Raw genomic sequence first — 18,987 nt, 5'->3', positions numbered from 1 at the left:
TAGCAGAGATACCCAGATACCCAGTCCAGTGGATGAATATAGCAGAGATACCCAGTCCAGTGGATGACTATAGCAGAGATACCCAGTCCAGTGGATGAATATAGCAGAGATACCCAGTCCAGTGGATGAATATAGCAGAGATACCCAGTCAAGTGGATGACTATAGCAGAGATACCCAGTCCAGTGGATGACTATAGCAGAGATACCCAGTCCAGTGGATGAATATAGCAGATATACCCAGTTACCCAGTCAAGTGGATGACTATAGCAGAGATACCCAGATACCCAGTCCAGTGGATGACTATAGCAGAGATACCCAGATACCCAGTCCAGTGGATGAATATAGCAGAGATACCCAGTCCAGTGGATGACTATAGCAGAGATACCCAGTCCAGTGGATGAATATAGCAGAGATACCCAGTCCAGTGGATGAATATAGCAGAGATACCCAGTCAAGTGGATGACTATAGCAGAGATACCCAGTCCAGTGGATGACTATAGCAGAGATACCCAGTCCAGTGAATGAATATAGCAGAGATACCCAGTCCAGTGGATGACTATAGCAGAGATACCCAGTCCAGTGGATGAATATAGCAGAGATACCCATTTAAGTGGATGACTATAGCAGAGATACCCAGTCCAGTGGATGACTATAGCAGAGATACCCAGTCAAGTGGATGAATATAGCAGAGAAACCCAGTCAAGTAGATGACTATAGCAGAGATACCCAGTTACCCAGTCAAGTGGATGACTATAGCAGAGATACCCAGTCAAGTGGATGAATATAGTAGAGATACCCAGTCAAGTGGATTACTATAGCAGAGATACCCAGTCAAGTGGATGAATATAGCAGAGATACCCAGTTACCCAGTGAAGTGGATGACTATAGCAGAGATACCCAGTCCAGTGGATGAATATAGCAGAGATACCCAGTCCAGTGGATGACTATAGCAGAGATACCCAGTCAAGTGGATGACTATAGCAGAGATACCCAGTCAAGTAGATGAATATAGCAGAGATACCCAGTTACCCAGTCCAGTGGATGACTATAGCAGAGATACCCAGTCCAGTGGATGACTATAGCAGAGATACCCAGTCCAGTGGATGACTATAGCAGAGATACCCAGTCCAGTGGATGAATATAGCAGAGATACCCAGTCAAGTGGATGACTATAGCAGAGATACCCAGTCCAGTGGATGAATATAGCAGAGATACCCAGTCCAGTGGATGACTATAGCAGAGATACCCAGTCCAGTGGATGAATATAGCAGAGATACCCAGTCCAGTGGATGAATATAGCAGAGATACCCAGTCCAGTGGATGACTATAGCAGAGATACCCAGTTACCCAGTCAAGTGGATGACTATAGCAGAGATACCCAGTCAAGTGGATGAATATAGTAGAGATACCCAGTCAAGTGGATTACTATAGCAGAGATACCCAGTCAAGTGGATGAATATAGCAGAGATACCCAGTTACCCAGTGAAGTGGATGACTATAGCAGAGATACCCAGTCAAGTGGATGACTATAGCAGAGATACCCAGTCAAGTGGATGACTATAGCAGAGATACCCAGTCAAGTGGATGACTATAGCAGAGATACCCAGTCCAGTGGATGAATATAGCAGAGATACCCAGTCCAGTGGATGACTATAGCAGAGATACCCAGTCAAGTGGATGACTATAGCAGAGATACCCAGTCAAGTAGATGAATATAGCAGAGATACCCAGTTACCCAGTCCAGTGGATGACTATAGCAGAGATACCCAGTCCAGTGGATGACTATAGCAGAGATACCCAGTCCAGTGGATGACTATAGCAGAGATACCCAGTCCAGTGGATGAATATAGCAGAGATACCCAGTCAAGTGGATGACTATAGCAGAGATACCCAGTCCAGTGGATGAATATAGCAGAGTTACCCAGTCAAGTGGATGACTATAGCAGAGATACCCAGTCCAGTGGATGACTATAGCAGAGATACCCAGTCCAGTGGATGAATATAGCAGAGATACCCAGTCAAGTGGATGACTATAGCAGAGATACCCAGTTACCCAGTCCAGTGGATGAATATAGCAGAGATACCCAGTCAAGTGGATGACTATAGCAGAGATACCCATTTAAGTGGATGACTATAGCAGAGATACCCAGTCCAGTGGATGAATATAGCAGAGATACCCAGTCAAGTGGATGACTATAGCAGAGATACCCAGTTACCCAGTCAAGTGGATGACTATAGCAGATATACTGCTAATGTATTACAAACCTGCCTCCTCTCCCCTCCCCTACTGTGTTAATGTATTACAGATCTGCCACCTCTCCCCTCCCGAACTGTGTTAATGTATTACAGATCTGCCACGTCTCCCCTCCCGAACTGGGTTAATGTATTACAGACCTGCCTCCTCTCCCCTCCCCTACTGGGTTAATGTATTACAGACCTGCCTCCTCTACCCTTCCCTACTGGGTTAATGTATTACAGACCTGCCTCCTCTACCCTTCCCTACTGGGTTAATGTATTACAGACCTGCCTCCTCTCCCCTCCCCTACTGGGTTAATGAATTACAGACCTGCCTCCTCTCCCCTTCCCTACTCGGTTAATGTATTACAGACCTGCCTACTCTCCCCTTCCCTACTGGGTTAATGTATTACAGACCTGCCTCCTCTACCCTTCCCTACTGGGTTAATGTATTACAGACCTGCCTCCTCTACCCTTCCCTACTGGGTTAATGTATTACAGACCTGCCTCCTCTACCCTTCCCTACTGGGTTAATGTATTACAGACCTGCGTCCTCTACCCCTCCTGGGTTAATGTATTACAGACCTGCCTCCTCTACCCTTCCCTACTGGGTTAATGTATTACAGACCTGCCTCCTCTACCCTTCCCTACTGGGTTAATGTATTACAGACCTGCCTCCTCTCCCCTTCCCTACTGGGTTAATGTATTACAGACCTGCCTCCTCTACCCTTCCCTACTGGGTTAATGTATTACAGACCTGCCTCCTCTCCCCTCCCCTACTGGGTTAATGTATTACAGACCTGCCTCCTCTCCCCTTCCCTACTGGGTTAATGTATTACAGACCTGCCTCCTCTACCCCTCCTGGGTTAATGTATTACAGACCTGCCTCCTCTACCCTTCCCTACTGGGTTAATGTATTACAGACCTGCCTCCTCTACCCTTCCCTACTGGGTTAATGTATTACAGACCTGCCTCCTCTCCCCTCCCCTACTGGGTTAATGTATTACAGACCTGCCTCCTCTCCCCTTCCCTACTGGGTTAATGTATTACAGACCTGCCTCCTCTACCCCTCCTGGGTTAATGTATTACAGACCTGCCTCCTCTCCCCTCCCCTACTGGGTTAATGAATTACAGACCTGCCTCCTCTCCCCTTCCCTACTCGGTTAATGTATTACAGACCTGCCTACTCTCCCCTTCCCTACTGGGTTAATGTATTACAGACCTGCCTCCTCTACCCTTCCCTACTGGGTTAATGTATTACAGACCTGCCTCCTCTACCCATCCCTACTGGGTTAATGTATTACAGACCTGCCTCCTCTACCCTTCCCTACTGGGTTAATGTATTACAGACCTGCCTCCTCTACCCCTCCTGGGTTAATGTATTACAGACCTGCCTCCTCTACCCTTCCCTACTGGGTTAATGTATTACAGACCTGCCTCCTCTACCCTTCCCTACTGGGTTAATGTATTACAGACCTGCCTCCTCTACCCTTCCCTACTGGGTTAATGTATTACAGACCTGCCTCCTCTACCCTTCCCTACTGGGTTAATGTATTACAGACCTGTCTCCTCTCCCCTCCCCTACTGGGTTAATGTATTACAGACCTGCCTCCTCTCCCCTTCCCTACTGGGTTAATGTATTACAGACCTGCCTCCTCTACCCCTCCTGGGTTAATGTATTACAGACCTGCCTCCTCTACCCTTCCCTACTGGGTTAATGTATTACAGACCTGCCTCCTCTACCCTTCCCTACTGGGTTAATGTATTACAGACCTGCCTCCTCTCCCCTCCCCTACTGGGTTAATGTATTACAGACCTGCCTCCTCTCCCCTTCCCTACTGGGTTAATGTATTACAGACCTGCCTCCTCTACCCCTCCTGGGTTAATGTATTACAGACCTGCCTCCTCTACCCTTCCCTACTGGGTTAATGTATTACAGACCTGCCTCCTCTACCCATCCCTACTGGGTTAATGTATTACAGACCTGCCTCCTCTACCCTTCCCTACTGGGTTAATGTATTACAGACCTGCCTCCTCTACCCCTCCTGGGTTAATGTATTACAGACCTGCCTCCTCTACCCTTCCCTACTGGGTTAATGTATTACAGACCTGCCTCCTCTACCCTTCCCTACTGGGTTAATGTATTACAGACCTGCCTCCTCTACCCTTCCCTACTGGGTTAATGTATTACAGACCTGCCTCCTCTACCCTTCCCTACTGGGTTAATGTATTACAGACCTGTCTCCTCTCCCCTCCCCTACTGGGTTAATGTATTACAGACCTGCCTCCTCTCCCCTTCCCTACTGGGTTAATGTATTACAGACCTGCCTCCTCTACCCCTCCTGGGTTAATGTATTACAGACCTGCCTCCTCTACCCTTCCCTACTGGGTTAATGTATTACAGACCTGCCTCCTCTACCCTTCCCTACTGGGTTAATGTATTACAGACCTGCCTCCTCTCCCCTCCCCTACTGGGTTAATGTATTACAGACCTGCCTCCTCTCCCCTTCCCTACTGGGTTAATGTATTACAGACCTGCCTCCTCTACCCCTCCTGGGTTAATGTATTACAGACCTGCCTCCTCTACCCTTCCCTACTGGGTTAATGTATTACAGACCTGCCTCCTCTACCCATCCCTACTGGGTTAATGTATTACAGACCTGCCTCCTCTACCCTTCCCTACTGGGTTAATGTATTACAGACCTGCCTCCTCTACCCTTCCCTACTGGGTTAATGTATTACAGACCTGCGTCCTCTACCCCTCCTGGGTTAATGTATTACAGACCTGCCTCCTCTACCCTTCCCTACTGGGTTAATGTATTACAGACCTGCCTCCTCTACCCTTCCCTACTGGGTTAATGTATTACAGACCTGCCTCCTCTACCCTTCCCTACTGGGTTAATGTATTACAGACCTGCCTCCTCTCCCCTTCCCTACTCGGTTAATGTATTACAGACCTGCCTCCTCTACCCTTCCCTACTGGGTTAATGTATTACAGACCTGCCTCCTCTCCCCTTCCCTACTGGGTTAATGTATTACAGACCTGCCTCCTCTACCCTTCCTTACTGGGTTAATGTATTACAGACCTGCCTCCTCTACCCTTCCCTACTGGGTTAATGTATTACAGACCTGCCTCCTCTACCCTTCCCTACTGGGTTAATGTATTACAGACCTGCCTCCTCTACCCTTCCCTACTGGGTTAATGTATTACAGACCTGCCTCCTCTACCCTTCCCTACTGGGTTAATGTATTACAGACCTGCCTCCTCTCCCCTTCCCTACTGGGTTAATGTATTACAGACCTGCCTCCTCTACCCTTCCCTACTGGGTTAATGTATTACAGACCTGCCTCCTCTCCCCTTCCCTACTGGGTTAATGTATTACAGACCTGCCTCCTCTACCCTTCCCTACTGGGTTAATGTATTACAGACCTGCCTCCTCTACCCTTCCCTACTGGGTTAATGTATTACAGACCTGCCTCCTCTACCCTTCCTTACTGGGTTAATGTATTACAGACCTGCCTCCTCTACCCTTCCCTACTGGGTTAATGTATTACAGACCTGCCTCCTCTACCCTTCCCTACTGGGTTAATGTATTACAGACCTGCCTCCTCTCCCCTTCCCTACTGGGTTCATGTATTACAGACCTGCCTCCTCTACCCTTCCCTACTGGGTCAATGTATTACAGACCTGCCTCCTCTCCCCTTCCCTACTGGGTTAATGTATTACAGACCTGCCTCCTCTCCCCTTCCCTACTGGGTTAATGTATTACAGACCTGCCTCCTCTACCCTTCCCTACTGGGTTAATGTATTACAGACCTGCCTCCTCTACCCTTCCCTACTGGGTTAATGTATTACAGACCTGCCTCCTCTACCCTTCCCTACTGGGTTAATGTATTACAGACCTGCCTCCTCTACCCTTCCCTACTGGGTTAATGTATTACAGACCTGCCTCCTCTACCCTTCCCTACTGGGTTAATGTATTACAGACCTGCCTCCTCTACCCTTCCTTACTGGGTTAATGTATTACAGACCTGCCTCCTCTACCCTTCCCTACTAGGTTAATGTATTACAGACCTGCCTCCTCTACCCTTCCTTACTGGGTTAATGTATTACAGACCTGCCTCCTCTACCCTTCCCTACTGGGTTAATGTATTACAGACCTGCCTCCTCTACCCTTCCCTACTGGGTTAATGTATTACAGACCTGCCTCCTCTACCCTTCCCTACTGGGTTAATGTATTACAGACCTGCCTCCTCTACCCTTCCCTTCTGGGTTAATGTATTACAGACCTGCCTCTTCTACCCTTCCCTACTGGGTTAATGTATTACAGACCTGCCTCCTCTACCCTTCCTTACTGGGTTAATGTATTACAGACCTGCCTCCTCTACCCTTCCTTACTGGGTTAATGTATTACAGACCTGCCTCCTCTACCCTTCCCTACTGGGTTAATGTATTACAGACCTGCCTCCTCTACCCTTCCCTACTGGGTTAATGTATTACAGACCTGCCTCCTCTACCCTTCCTTACTGGGTTAATGTATTACAGACCTGCCTCCTCTACCCTTCCTTACTGGGTTAATGTATTACAGACCTGCCTCCTCTACCCTTCCCTACTGGGTTAATGTATTACAGACCTGCCTCCTCTACCCTTCCCTACTGGGTTAATGTATTACAGACCTGCCTCCTCTACCCTTCCCTACTGGGTTAATGTATTACAGACCTGCCTCCTCTACCCTTCCCTACTGGGTTAATGTATTACAGACCTGCCTCCTCTACCCTTCCCTACTGGGTTAATGTATTACAGACCTGCCTCCTCTACCCTTCCCTACTGGGTTAATGTATTACAGACCTGCCTCCTCTACCCTTCCCTACTGGGTTAATGTATTACAGACCTGCCTCCTCTACCCTTCCCTACTGGGTTAATATATTACAGACCTGCCTCCTCTCCCCTTCCCTACTGGGTTAATGTATTACAGACCTGCCTCCTCTCCCCTCCCCTACTGGGTTAATGTATAACAGACCTGCCTCCTCTACCCTTCCTTACTGGGTTAATGTATTACAGACCTGCCTCCTCTACCCTTCCCTACTGGGTTAATGTATTACAGACCTGCCTCCTCTACCCTTCCCTACTGGGTTAATGTATTACAGACCTGCCTCCTCTACTCTTCCCTACTGGGTTAATGTATTACAGACCTGCCTCCTCTACCCTTCCCTACTGGGTTAATGTATTACAGACCTGCCTCCTCTACCCTTCCCTACTGGGTTAATGTATTACAGACCTGCCTCCTCTACCCTTCCCTACTGGGTTAATGTATTACAGACCTGCCTCCTCTACCCTTCCCTACTGGGTTAATGTTTTACAGACCTGCCTCCTCTACCCTTCCCTACTGGGTTAATGTATTACAGACCTGCCTCCTCTACCCTTCCCTACTGGGTTAATGTATTACAGACCTGCCTCCTCTCCCCTTCCCTACTGGGTTAATGTATTACAGACCTGCCTCCTCTACCCTTCCCTACTGGGTTAATGTATTACAGACCTGCCTCCTCTACCCTTCCCTACTGGGTTAATGTATTACAGACCTGCCTCCTCTACCCTTCCCTACTGGGTTAATGTATTACAGACCTGCCTCCTCTACCCTTCCCTACTGGGTTAATGTATTACAGACCTGCCTCCTCTACCCTTTCCTACTGGGTTAATGTATTACAGACCTGCCTCCTCTACCCTTCCCTACTGGGTTAATGTATTACAGACCTGCCTCCTCTCCCCTTCCCTACTGGGTTAATGTATTACAGACCTGCCTCCTCTACCCTTCCCTACTGGGTTAATGTATTACAGACCTGCCTCCTCTCCCCTTCCCTACTCGGTTAATGTATTACAGACCTGCCTCCTCTACCCTTCCCTACTGGGTTAATGTATTACAGACCTGCCTCCTCTACCCTTCCCTACTCTACAACCTACTGTGCTGGGTGAAAAAATCAACTGTGTTGTTTTAAAGAAAAAAAAGTGTTTACATCAGTGGAATTGGAACAGAGGTCATTGTGATTTATGTTTTCTCACTTAGTCTACAGAATAATTAGCAGTTGTTGCAGAGTGAGTGGTTTGCGAGTGGCTAGTTTTTTTTTTTTGTTTTGTTTTCTTGATTTCAAAGAAACATTGATAGGCAACAAAGCTGTCTTCTCCCTGTCCTGTGGTAGTCACATCTCCACTCAGACATTCAGTATTCATACCACCTCGCCTTCCATTCCTTCCTTTCATTCTGTTCTACCTGTCATGTTGATGTTTGTGTTCCATTCCTTCCTTTCATTCTGTTCTACCTGTCATGTTGATGTTTGTGTTCCATTCCTTCCTTTCATTCTGTTCTACCTGTCATGTTGATGTTTGTGTTCCATTCCTTCCTTTCATTCTGTTCTACCTGTCATGTTGATGTTTGTGTTCCATTCCTTCCTTTCATTCTGTTCTACCTGTCATGTTGATGTTTTTTGTTCCATTCCTTCCTTTCATTCTGTTCTACCTGTCATGTTGATGTTTGTGTTCCATTCCTTCCTTTCATTCTGTTCTACCTGTCATGTTGATGTTTTTTGTTCCATTCCTTCCTTTCATTTTGTTCTACCTGTCATGTTGATGTTTGTGTTCCATTCCTTCCTTTCATTCTGTTCTACCTGTCATGTTGATGTTTGTGTTCCATTCCTTCCTTTCATTCTGTTCTACCTGTCATGTTGATGTTTTTTGTTCCATTCCTTCCTTTCATTCTGTTCTACCTGTCATGTTGATGTTTGTGTTCCATTCCTTCCTTTCATTCTGTTCTACCTGTCATGTTGATGTTTGTGTTCCATTCCTTCCTTTCATTCTGTTCTACCTGTCATGTTGATGTTTGTGTTCCATTCCTTCCTTTCATTCTGTTCTACCTGTCATGTTGATGTTTTTTGTTCCATTCCTTCCTTTCATTCTGTTCTACCTGTCATGTTGATGTTTGTGTTCCATTCCTTCCTTTCATTCTGTTCTACCTGTCATGTTGATGTTTGTGTTCCATTCCTTCCTTTCATTCTGTTCTACCTGTCATGTTGATGTTTGTGTTCCATTCCTTCCTTTCATTCTGTTCTACCTGTCATGTTGATGTTTGTGTTCCATTCCTTCCTTTCATTCTGTTCTACCTGTCATGTTGATGTTTGTGTTCCAGTCCTTCCTTCCATTCTGTTCTACCTGTCATGTTGATGTTTGTGTTCCATTCCTTCCTTCCATTCTGTTCTACCTGTCATGTTGATGTTTGTGTTCCATTCCTTCCTTCCATTCTGTTCTACCTGTCATGTTGATGTTTGTGTTCCATTCCTTCCTTCCATTCTGTTCTACCTGTCATGTTGATGTTTGTGTTCCATTCCTTCCTTCCATTCTGTTCTACCTGTCATGTTGATGTTTGTGTTCCATTCCTTCCTTCCATTCTGTTCTACCTGTCATGTTGATGTTTGTGTTCCATTCCTTCCTTTCATTCTGTTCTACCTGTCATGTTGATGTTTGTGTTCCATTCCTTCCTTTCATTCTGTTCTACCTGTCATGTTGATGTTTGCGTTCCATTCCTTCCTTCCATTCTGTTCTACCTGTCATGTTGATGTTTGTGTTCCATTCCTTCCTTCCATTCTGTTCTACCTGTCATGTTGATGTTTGTGTTCCAGTCCTTCCTTCCATTCTGTTCTACCTGTCATGTTGATGTTTGTGTTCCATTCCTTCCTTCCATTCTGTTCTACCTGTCATGTTGATGTTTGTGTTCCATTCCTTCCTTCCATTCTGTTCTACCTGTCATGTTGATGTTTGTGTTCCATTCCTTCCTTCCATTCTGTTCTACCTGTCATGTTGATGTTTGTGTTCCATTCCTTCCTTCCATTCTGTTCTACCTGTCATGTTGATGTTTGTGTTCCATTCCTTCCTTCCATTCTGTTCTACCTGTCATGTTGATGTTTGTGTTCCATTCCTTCCTTTCATTCTGTTCTACCTGTCATGTTGATGTTTGTGTTCCATTCCTTCCTTTCATTCTGTTCTACCCGTCATGTTGATGTTTGCGTTCCTGCCCTCCTCCTGTTACTGATTCAATTCAATTCAATATGTTAACATTGCCTAAGTATTTGAAATAGATAATAAACAAAAGTGTAATAAACAATCAAAAAAATGTTTTTACACTTACAGAAGTTCCAAAGAGATCGAGACATTTCAATTGTCATGTTACGTCTATATACAGTGTTGCAACGAAGTACAAAAGGGAAAATTAATAAACAGAAATATGGGTTGTATTTACAATGGTGTTTGTTCTTCACTGGTTGCCCTTTTCTTGGGGCAACAGGTCACACATCTTGCTGCTGTGATGTCACACTGTGGTTTTTCACCCAGTAGATATGGGAGTTTATTAAAATTGGATTTGTTTTCGAATAATTTGTGGGTCTGCGTAATCTAAGGGAAATATGGTGTCTCTAATATGGTCATATATTTGGCAGGAGGTTTGGAAGTGCAGCTCAGTTTCCACCTCATTTTGTAGGCAGTGTTCACATAGCCTGTCTTCTCTTGAGCCAGGTCTGCCTTCGGCGGCCTCTCTCAATAGCAGGGCTACAGTGGGGCAAAAAAGTATTTAGTCAGCCACCAATTGCGCAAGTTTTCCAACTTAAAAAGATGAGAGAGGCCTGTAATTTTCATCATAGGTACACTTCAACTATGACAGACAAAATGAGAAAAAAAAATCCAGAAAATCACATTCTAGGATTTTTAAAGCTCTGCTGCTCACCTAGCTCACCTGCTAGTGACCTTAGCCCAGCGTGCTAGCATCCATCTCCTCTATGAAGCTCTGCTGCTCACCTAGCTCACCTGCTAGTGACCTTAGCCCGGTGTGCTAGCATACATCTCCTCTATGAAGCTCTGCTGCTCACCTAGCTCACCTGCTAGTGACCTTAGCCCAGCGTGCTAGCATCCATCTCCTCTATGAAGCGCTGCTGCTCACCTAGCTCACATCATTATCCTCTTGAATGAAAACAAAGAGAGTATCATCTTATACCAACTGTTGTACTGCTCAGGTATTACAGCGCCTTGCAAAAGTATTCATCCCCTTGGCGTTTTTCCTACTTTGTTACATTACAACCTGTCATTTAAATAGATTTTTATTTGGATTTCATGTAATGGACATACACAAAATAGTCCAAATTGGTGAAGTGAAATTTTAAAAAATAATTTGTTTCAAAAATATCTAACCGGAAAATTCTATGAAGTCCCTAAATAAGATCTGGTGCAACCAATTACCTTCAGAAGTCACATAATTAGTTAAATAAAGTCCACCTGTGTGCATTCTAAGTGTCACATGATCTGTCACGTGATCTCAGTATATCTATACCTGTTCTGAAAGGCCCCAGAGTCTGCAACACAACTAAGCAAGGGGCACCATCAAGCAAGTGGCACCATGAACACCAAGGAGCTCTCCAAACAGGTCAGGGACAAAGTTGTGGAGAAGTACAGATCAGGGTTGGGTTATAAAAAAATATCAGAAGCTTTGAACATCCCATGGAGCACCATTAAATACATTATTCAAAAATGGAAAGAATATGGCACCACAACAAACCCGCCAAGAGAGGGCCGCCCACCAAAACTCACGGACCAGGCAAGGAGGGCATTTACCAGAGAGGCAACAAAGAGACCAAAGATAAACCTGAAGGAGCTGCAAAGCTCCACAGCGGAGATTGGGGTATCTGTCCATAGGACCACTTTAAGCCGTACACTCCACAGAGCTGGGCTTTATGGAAGAGTGGACAGAGAAAAGCAATTGCTTAAAGAAAATAAGCAAACATGTTTGGTTCGTTCGCCAGAAGTCATGTGGGAGAAGGTACTCTGGTCAGATGAGACTAAAATTGAGCTTTTTGGCCATCAAGGAAAATGTCTGGCGCAAACATAACACTTCCCATCACCCCGAGAACTTCATCCCCACAGTGAAGCATCCAAATCTTATTTCTCTCAAATGCACAGTTGTTTACATCCCTGTTCGTGAGCATTTATCCTTATCCACCTGACAAGTGTGGCATATCAAGAAGCTGATTAAACACCATGATCATTGCACAGGTGCACCTTGTGCTGGGGACAATAACAGTCCAATCTAAAAATTTGCAATTTTGTCACACAACACAACGCCCACAGATGTCTCAAGTTTTGAGGGAGCGTGGAATTGGCATGCTGACGGCAGGAATGTCCACCAGAGCTGGTGCCGGAAAATGTAATGTTAATTTCTCTACCATAAGCCACCTCCAATATAACATATATAAGTATAAGAAGAATATATAAGTATAAAATATATGGATGAGCAGTGACAGAGCGGATAGATTAAATAGATAGTAAAGAATAGATAGTGAAGGACACAGTATACAGTATATACATATGAGAGTAACACGAGATATGTCAACATTCTTAAAGTGGCATTAAAGTGACTAGTGTTCCATTTATTAAAGTAGCCAATGATACCAAGTCTGTAGGTAGGCAGCCACCTCTCGGTGCTAGTGGTGGCTGTTTAACAATCTGATGGCCTTGAGAAGCTGTTTTTCAATCTCTCTGTCCCAGCTTTGATGCACCTGTACTGACCTCGGCTTCTGGATGGGAGCGGGTTGAACAGGCAGTGGTTATTGTCCTTGATGATCTTTATGGCCTTCCTGTGACATCGGGTGTTGTAAGTGTCCTGAACGGCAGGTAGTTTGCCCCCGGTGATGCGTTGGGCAGACCTGATTACCATCTGGAGAGGTCTGTGGCTGTGGGCGGTGCAGTTGCCGTACCAGGCGGTGATACAGCCCGACAGGGTGCTCTCAATTGTGCACCTGTAAATGTTAGTGAGGGTTTTAGGTGACAAGCCACATTTTTTTCAGCCTCCTGAGGTTGAAGAGGCGCTGTTGCTCCTTCTTCACCACGCTGTCTGTGTTCAGTTTTGTCTGTGTGGGTGGACCATTTCAGTTTGTCAGTGATATGAACACAGAGGAACTTAAAACTTTCCACATTCTCCACTGCTGTCCCGTCGATGTGGATAGGGGGGAGTGCTCCCTTTGCTGTTTCCTGAAGTCGACAATCATCTAATTTGTTTTGCTGACATTGAATGAGAGGTTATTTTCCTGGTTATTTTCCTGTGTGTGGTATCTCTCTCTCTCTGACTCTGGCCTGTGTGGTATCTCTCTCTCTCTGACTCTGGTCTATGTGTGGTGTCTCTCTCTCTCTCTGACTCTGGTCTGTGTGGTGTCTCTCTCTCTCTGACTCTGGTCTGTGTTGTGTCTCTCTCTCTCTGACTCTGGTCTGTGTGTGTGTGGTATCTCTCTCTCTCTGACTTTGGTCTGTGTGTGTGGTATCTCTCTCTCTCTGACTCTGGTCTGTGTCTCTGACTCTGGTCTCTCTCTCTCTGACTCTGGTCTGTGTCTCTGACTCTGGTCTGTGTGTGTGGTATCTCTCTCTCTCTGACTCTGGTCTGTGTCTCTCTGACTCTGGTCTGTGTCTCTGACTCTGGTCTGTGTGTGTGGTATCTCTCTCTCTCTGACTCTGGTCTGTGTCTCTCTGACTCTGGTCTGTGTCTCTCTGACTCTGGTCTGTGTGTGTGTGTGTGCGTGTGCGTGTGCGTGTGTGTGTGTGTGTGTGTGTGTGTGTGGTATCTCTCTCTCTCTGACCCTGTGCCTGTCCCTGTGTTCAGTAGATGGAGGTTGGAGTGATTGGTCTAATTGGTCTGAGTGCGGAGTGGACTGTTCCATGTGGCGCAGTAGAGAGTGTACCCAGCCCTCGCCTGGCACCGGGGGAAAAGACTGCCAGGGCATCGACCTCCAGTCACTCAACTGTACCAGCCAACAGTGTCTACAGAGTGAGTATTAACCATGTTAGTTCCTGCACACACACACACACACACCCAACCGCACGCACGCACACACACACACACACACACACACACACACACACACACACACACACACACACGCACACACACACCCAACCGCACACCCAACCGCACACACACACACACACACACACCCAACCGCACACACAGAGACACACACACACACACACATAGAGACACACACATTTCCTGTTTTATTAGAGGTCATCAACAATGCATATGTATATAAGACAGGAAACGCTGTGATGTAACCAAAAAAAGGTTGAATGAGTAGAAATAAGGAGTAGAAATGAACACTGCGTAAAAACTCAGAACGTGCACCACCCTACAACAATATCCAAGATGTTTTATGTTGCCAGTTGATGTCTCTCCCTGTGTGTGTGTGTGTGTGTGTGTGTGTGTGTGTGTGTGTGTGTGTGTGTGTGTGTGTGTGTGTGTGTGTGTGTGTCATGTTATACTGCAGAACAGCCATGTCTGGCATCGGGGTCGTTAATTAAACTCAAGTCATGTATAGTAATGTTTATTAATGACTCCATGTTGTTGAGGATTAGCAGAGATGAGCTTCGTCGAGAGGCCACACACACACACACACACACACACACACACACACACACACACACACACACACGCACACAGTCGTCCTGCAGGCAGACGGACATGAAAAGGGATCACAAAAGTTCACCAGATCAAAGCAGGGACTCTTAATATGAATCCCAAATAATGCCCTACTCCCTACATAGCGCACTACACAGTAAAAATCAAGGGGAGTTGAAATCAGAGTGTTAAAATAGTTTGGGTTGAATTGACTCCCTGGATTTAGTGTTGATAACTAGAGTTAGCGATGATAACTAGAGTTAGCGATGATAACTAGAGTTAGTGTTGATATTACTGATGATAACTAGAGTTAGTGATGATAACTAGAGTTAGTGATGATAACTAGAGTTAGCGATGATATTACTGATGATAACTAGAGTCAGTGATGATAACTAGAGTTAGTGATGATAACTAGAGTTAGTGTTGATATTACTGATGATAACTAGAGTTAGTGATGATAACTAGAGTTAGTGATGATAACTAGACTTAGTGTTGATAACTAGAGTTAGTGTTGATAACTAGAGTTAGTGATGATAACTAGAGTTAGTGTTGATAACTAGAGTTAGTGATGATATTACTGATGATAACTAGAGTCAGTGATGATAACTAGAGTTAGTGGTGATAACTAGAGGTAGTGTTGATATTACTGGTGATAACAAGAGTTAGTGATGATAACTAGAGTTATTGTTGATATTAGTGATGATAACTAGAGTTAGTGATGATGACTAGAGTTAGTGATGATAACTAGAGTTAGTGTTGATATTAGCGATGATAACTAGAGTTTGTGATGATAACTAGAGGTAGTGTTGATATTACTGGTGATAACTAGAGTTAGTGATGATAACTAGAGTTAGTGTTGATAACTAGAGTTAGTGTTGATAACTGGATTTAGCGATAATAACTAGAGTTAGTGTTGATAACTAGAGTTAGTGATGATAACTAGAGTTAGTGGTGATAACTAGAGTTAGTGGTGATAACTAGAGTTAGTGTTGATAACTAGAGTTAGTGATGATAACTAGAGTTAGTGTTGATAACTAGAGGTAGTGTTGATATTACTGGTGATAACTAGAGTTAGTGTTGATAACTAGAGTTAGTGTTGATAACTGGATTTAGCGATAATAACTAGAGTTAGTGTTGATAACTAGAGTTAGTGATGATAACTAGAGTTAGTGATGATAACTAGAGTTAGTGATGATAACTAGAGTTAGTGTTGATATTACTGATGATAACTAGAGTTAGTGATGATAACTAGAGTTGGTGTTGATATTAGTGATGATAACTAGAGTTATTGATGATAACTAGAGTTAGTGATGATAACAAGAGTTGGTGTTGATATTACTGATGATATCTAGAGTTAGTGGTGAAAACTAGAGTTTGTGTTGATAACTAGAATTAGCGATGATATTACTGATGATAACTAGAGTTAGTGGTGATAACTAGAGTTAGTGTTGATAACTAGAGTTAGCGATGATATTACTGATGATAACTAGAGTTAGTGATGATAACTAGAGTTAGTGATGATATTACTGATGATAACTATAGTTAGTGTTGATAACTAGAGTTATTGATGATAACTAGAGTCAGTGTTGATAACTAGAGTTAGTGTTGATATTACTGATGATAACTTGAGTTAGTGTTGATATTAGTGTTGATAACTAGAGTTAGTGTTAATTACTAGAGTTAGTGTTGATAACTAGAGTTAGTGTTGATAACTAGAGTTAGTGTTGATAACTAGATTTAGCGATAATATCTAGAGTTAGTGTTGATAACTAGAGTTAGTGATGATAACTATAGTTAGTGTTGATAACTAGAATTAGTGATGATAACTAGAGTTAGTGATGATAACTAGAGTTAGTGTTGATAACTAGAGTTAGTGTTGATAACTAGAGTTAGTGTTGCTATTACTGATAATAACTAGTTAGTGTTCATAACTAGAGTTAGTGTTGATAACTAGAGTTAGTGATGATAACTATAGTTAGTGTTGATAACTAGAGTTAGTGATGATAACTAGAGTTAGTGATGATAACTAGAGTTAGTGTTGATAACTAGAGTTAGTGTTGATAACTAGAGTTAGTGTTGATATTACTGATAATAACTAGTTAGTGTTGATAACTAGAGTTAGTGTTGATAACTAGAGTTAGTGTTGATAACTAGAGTTAGTGTTGATATTACTGATTATAACTAGAGTTAGTGTTGATAACTAGAGTTAGTGATGATAACTAGAGTTAGTGTTGATAACTAGAGTTAGTGTTGATATTACTGATGATAACGAGAGTTAGTGTTGATAACTAGAGTTAGTGTTGATATTAGTGATGATAACTAGAGTTAGTGTTGATAACTAGAGTTAGTGTTGATAACTAGAGTTAGTGTTGATAACTACAGTTAGTGTTGATAACTATAGTTATCAACACTAATATCTACTACCATGATATCTACTACCATACCTCGTTCAAAGGCACTTAAATATTTTGTCTTGCCCATTCATCCTCTGAATGGCACATGTAACCGATGTGAAACGGCTAGCTTAGTTAGCGGTGCGCGCTAATAGCGTTTCAATCGGTGACGTCACTCGCTCTGAGACCTTGAAGTAGTTGCTCCCCTTGCTCTGCAAGGGCCGCAGCGTTTGTGGCGCGATGGGTGACGATTCTTCGAGGGTGACTGTTGTGTGTGCAGAGGGTCCCTGGTTCGAGCCCGGGTCGGGGCGAGGAGAGGGACGGAAGTAAACTGTTATACACACATAAACATTAATAAACACATTGTCTCAAGGCTTATAAATTAATGATTTGTACCCATTGATTCTTGAAGAAAATGTGCCCCGTTTTCAAGAAGCTACTGTCTTCACAGGAGAGGCCGTAGTGGCGAAGTAATTACAATTTAGCAATTAAACACTTTAGTGATAGATGTGCAGAAGATGAATGTGCAAGTAGAGATACTGGGCTGCAAAGGAGCAAAACATTATTATAACAGTATGGGGATGAGGTAGTTGGATGGGTTATGAACTGGAAGGAAAGGCGGCCAAAGGAAGTGTTGGCTTTGGGGATGACCAGTGAAATATACCTGCTGGAGCAGTGCTACGGGTGGGTGTTGCTATGGTGACCAGTGAGCTGAGATGAGGCGGGGTTTTACCAGGCAAAGACTTATAGATGACCTGGAGCCAGTGGGTTTGGCGACGAGTATGAAGCGAGGGCCAGCCGACGAGAGCATACAGGTCACAGTGGTGGGTAGTGTATGGGGCTTTTGGTGACAAAACGGATGGCCCTGTGATAGACTGCATCCAGTTTGCTGAGTAGAGTGTTGGAGGCTATTTTGTAAATGACATTGCCGAAGTCAAGGATCGGTAGGATAGTCAGTTTTATGAGGGTATGTCTGGCAGCATGAGTGAAGGATGCTTTGTTGTGAAAATGGAAGCCGATTCTAGATGTAATTTTGGATTGGAGATGTTTGATGTGGGTCTGGAAGGAGAGTTTACAGTCTAACCAGACACCTAGGTATTTGTAATGGTCCACATATTCTAAGTCAGAGTAGTCCAGAGTTGTGATGCTGGACGGGCGGGCAGGTGCAGGCAGCGGTCGGTTGAAGAGCATGCATTTAGTTTTACTTGCATTTAAGAACAGTTGGAGGCCACGGAAGGAGAGTTGTATGGCATTGAAGCTCATCTGGAGGCGAGTTAACACAATGTCCAAAGAAGGGTCAGAAGTATACAGAATGGTGTCGTCTGCGTAGAGGTGGATCAGAGAATCACCAGCAGCAAGAGCGACATCATTGATGTATGCAGAGAAAAGAGTCGGTCCGAGAATTGAACCCTGTGGCACCACCATAGAGACTGCCAGAGGTCCGGACAACATGCCCTCCGATTTGACACACTGAACTCTGTCTGAGAAGTAGTCGGTGAACCAGGCGAGGCAGTCATTTGAGAAACCAAGGTTGTTGAGTCTGCCGATGTGGTGATTGACAGAGTCGAAAGCCTTGGCCAGGTCGATGAATACGTCTGCACAGTATTGTCTTTTATCGGTGGCGGTTATGATATCGTTTAGGACCTTGAGCGTGGCTGAGGTGCACCCGTGACCAGCTCGGAAACCGGATTGCATAGCGGAGAAGGTACGTGGTGATTCGAAATGGTCGGGGATCTGTTTGTTAACTTGGCTTTCGAAGACCTTAGAAAGGCAGGGTAGGATAGATATAGGTCTGTAAAAGTTTGCGTCTAGAGCATCTCCCACTTTGAAGATGGAAATGACCACGGCAGATTTCCAATTTTTAGGGATCTCAGGGGGGTGCAGTG

General features: G+C 44.4%; 1 protein-coding gene across 1 annotated transcript in view; it reads left to right on the top strand.

Moving 5' to 3' along the window:
* The window catches only part of LOC110513519 (netrin receptor UNC5A-like), a 598,088-nt gene that overhangs the window by 455,707 nt on the left and 123,394 nt on the right, over nucleotides 1-18,987 (top strand). The window contains exon 6 of the mRNA XM_036943545.1: nucleotides 13,917-14,081. Within this exon, the coding sequence (XP_036799440.1) occupies nucleotides 13,917-14,081 (165 nt within the window). The remainder of the gene's footprint in view (nucleotides 1-13,916; nucleotides 14,082-18,987) is intronic.

Source organism: Oncorhynchus mykiss, chromosome 14, assembly GCF_013265735.2.
Source record: "Oncorhynchus mykiss isolate Arlee chromosome 14, USDA_OmykA_1.1, whole genome shotgun sequence".
Lineage (NCBI taxonomy): Eukaryota > Metazoa > Chordata > Actinopteri > Salmoniformes > Salmonidae > Oncorhynchus > Oncorhynchus mykiss.
The sequence above is the reverse complement of the archived record's forward strand: the minus strand, read 5'-3'. Positions and strand labels throughout refer to the sequence as shown.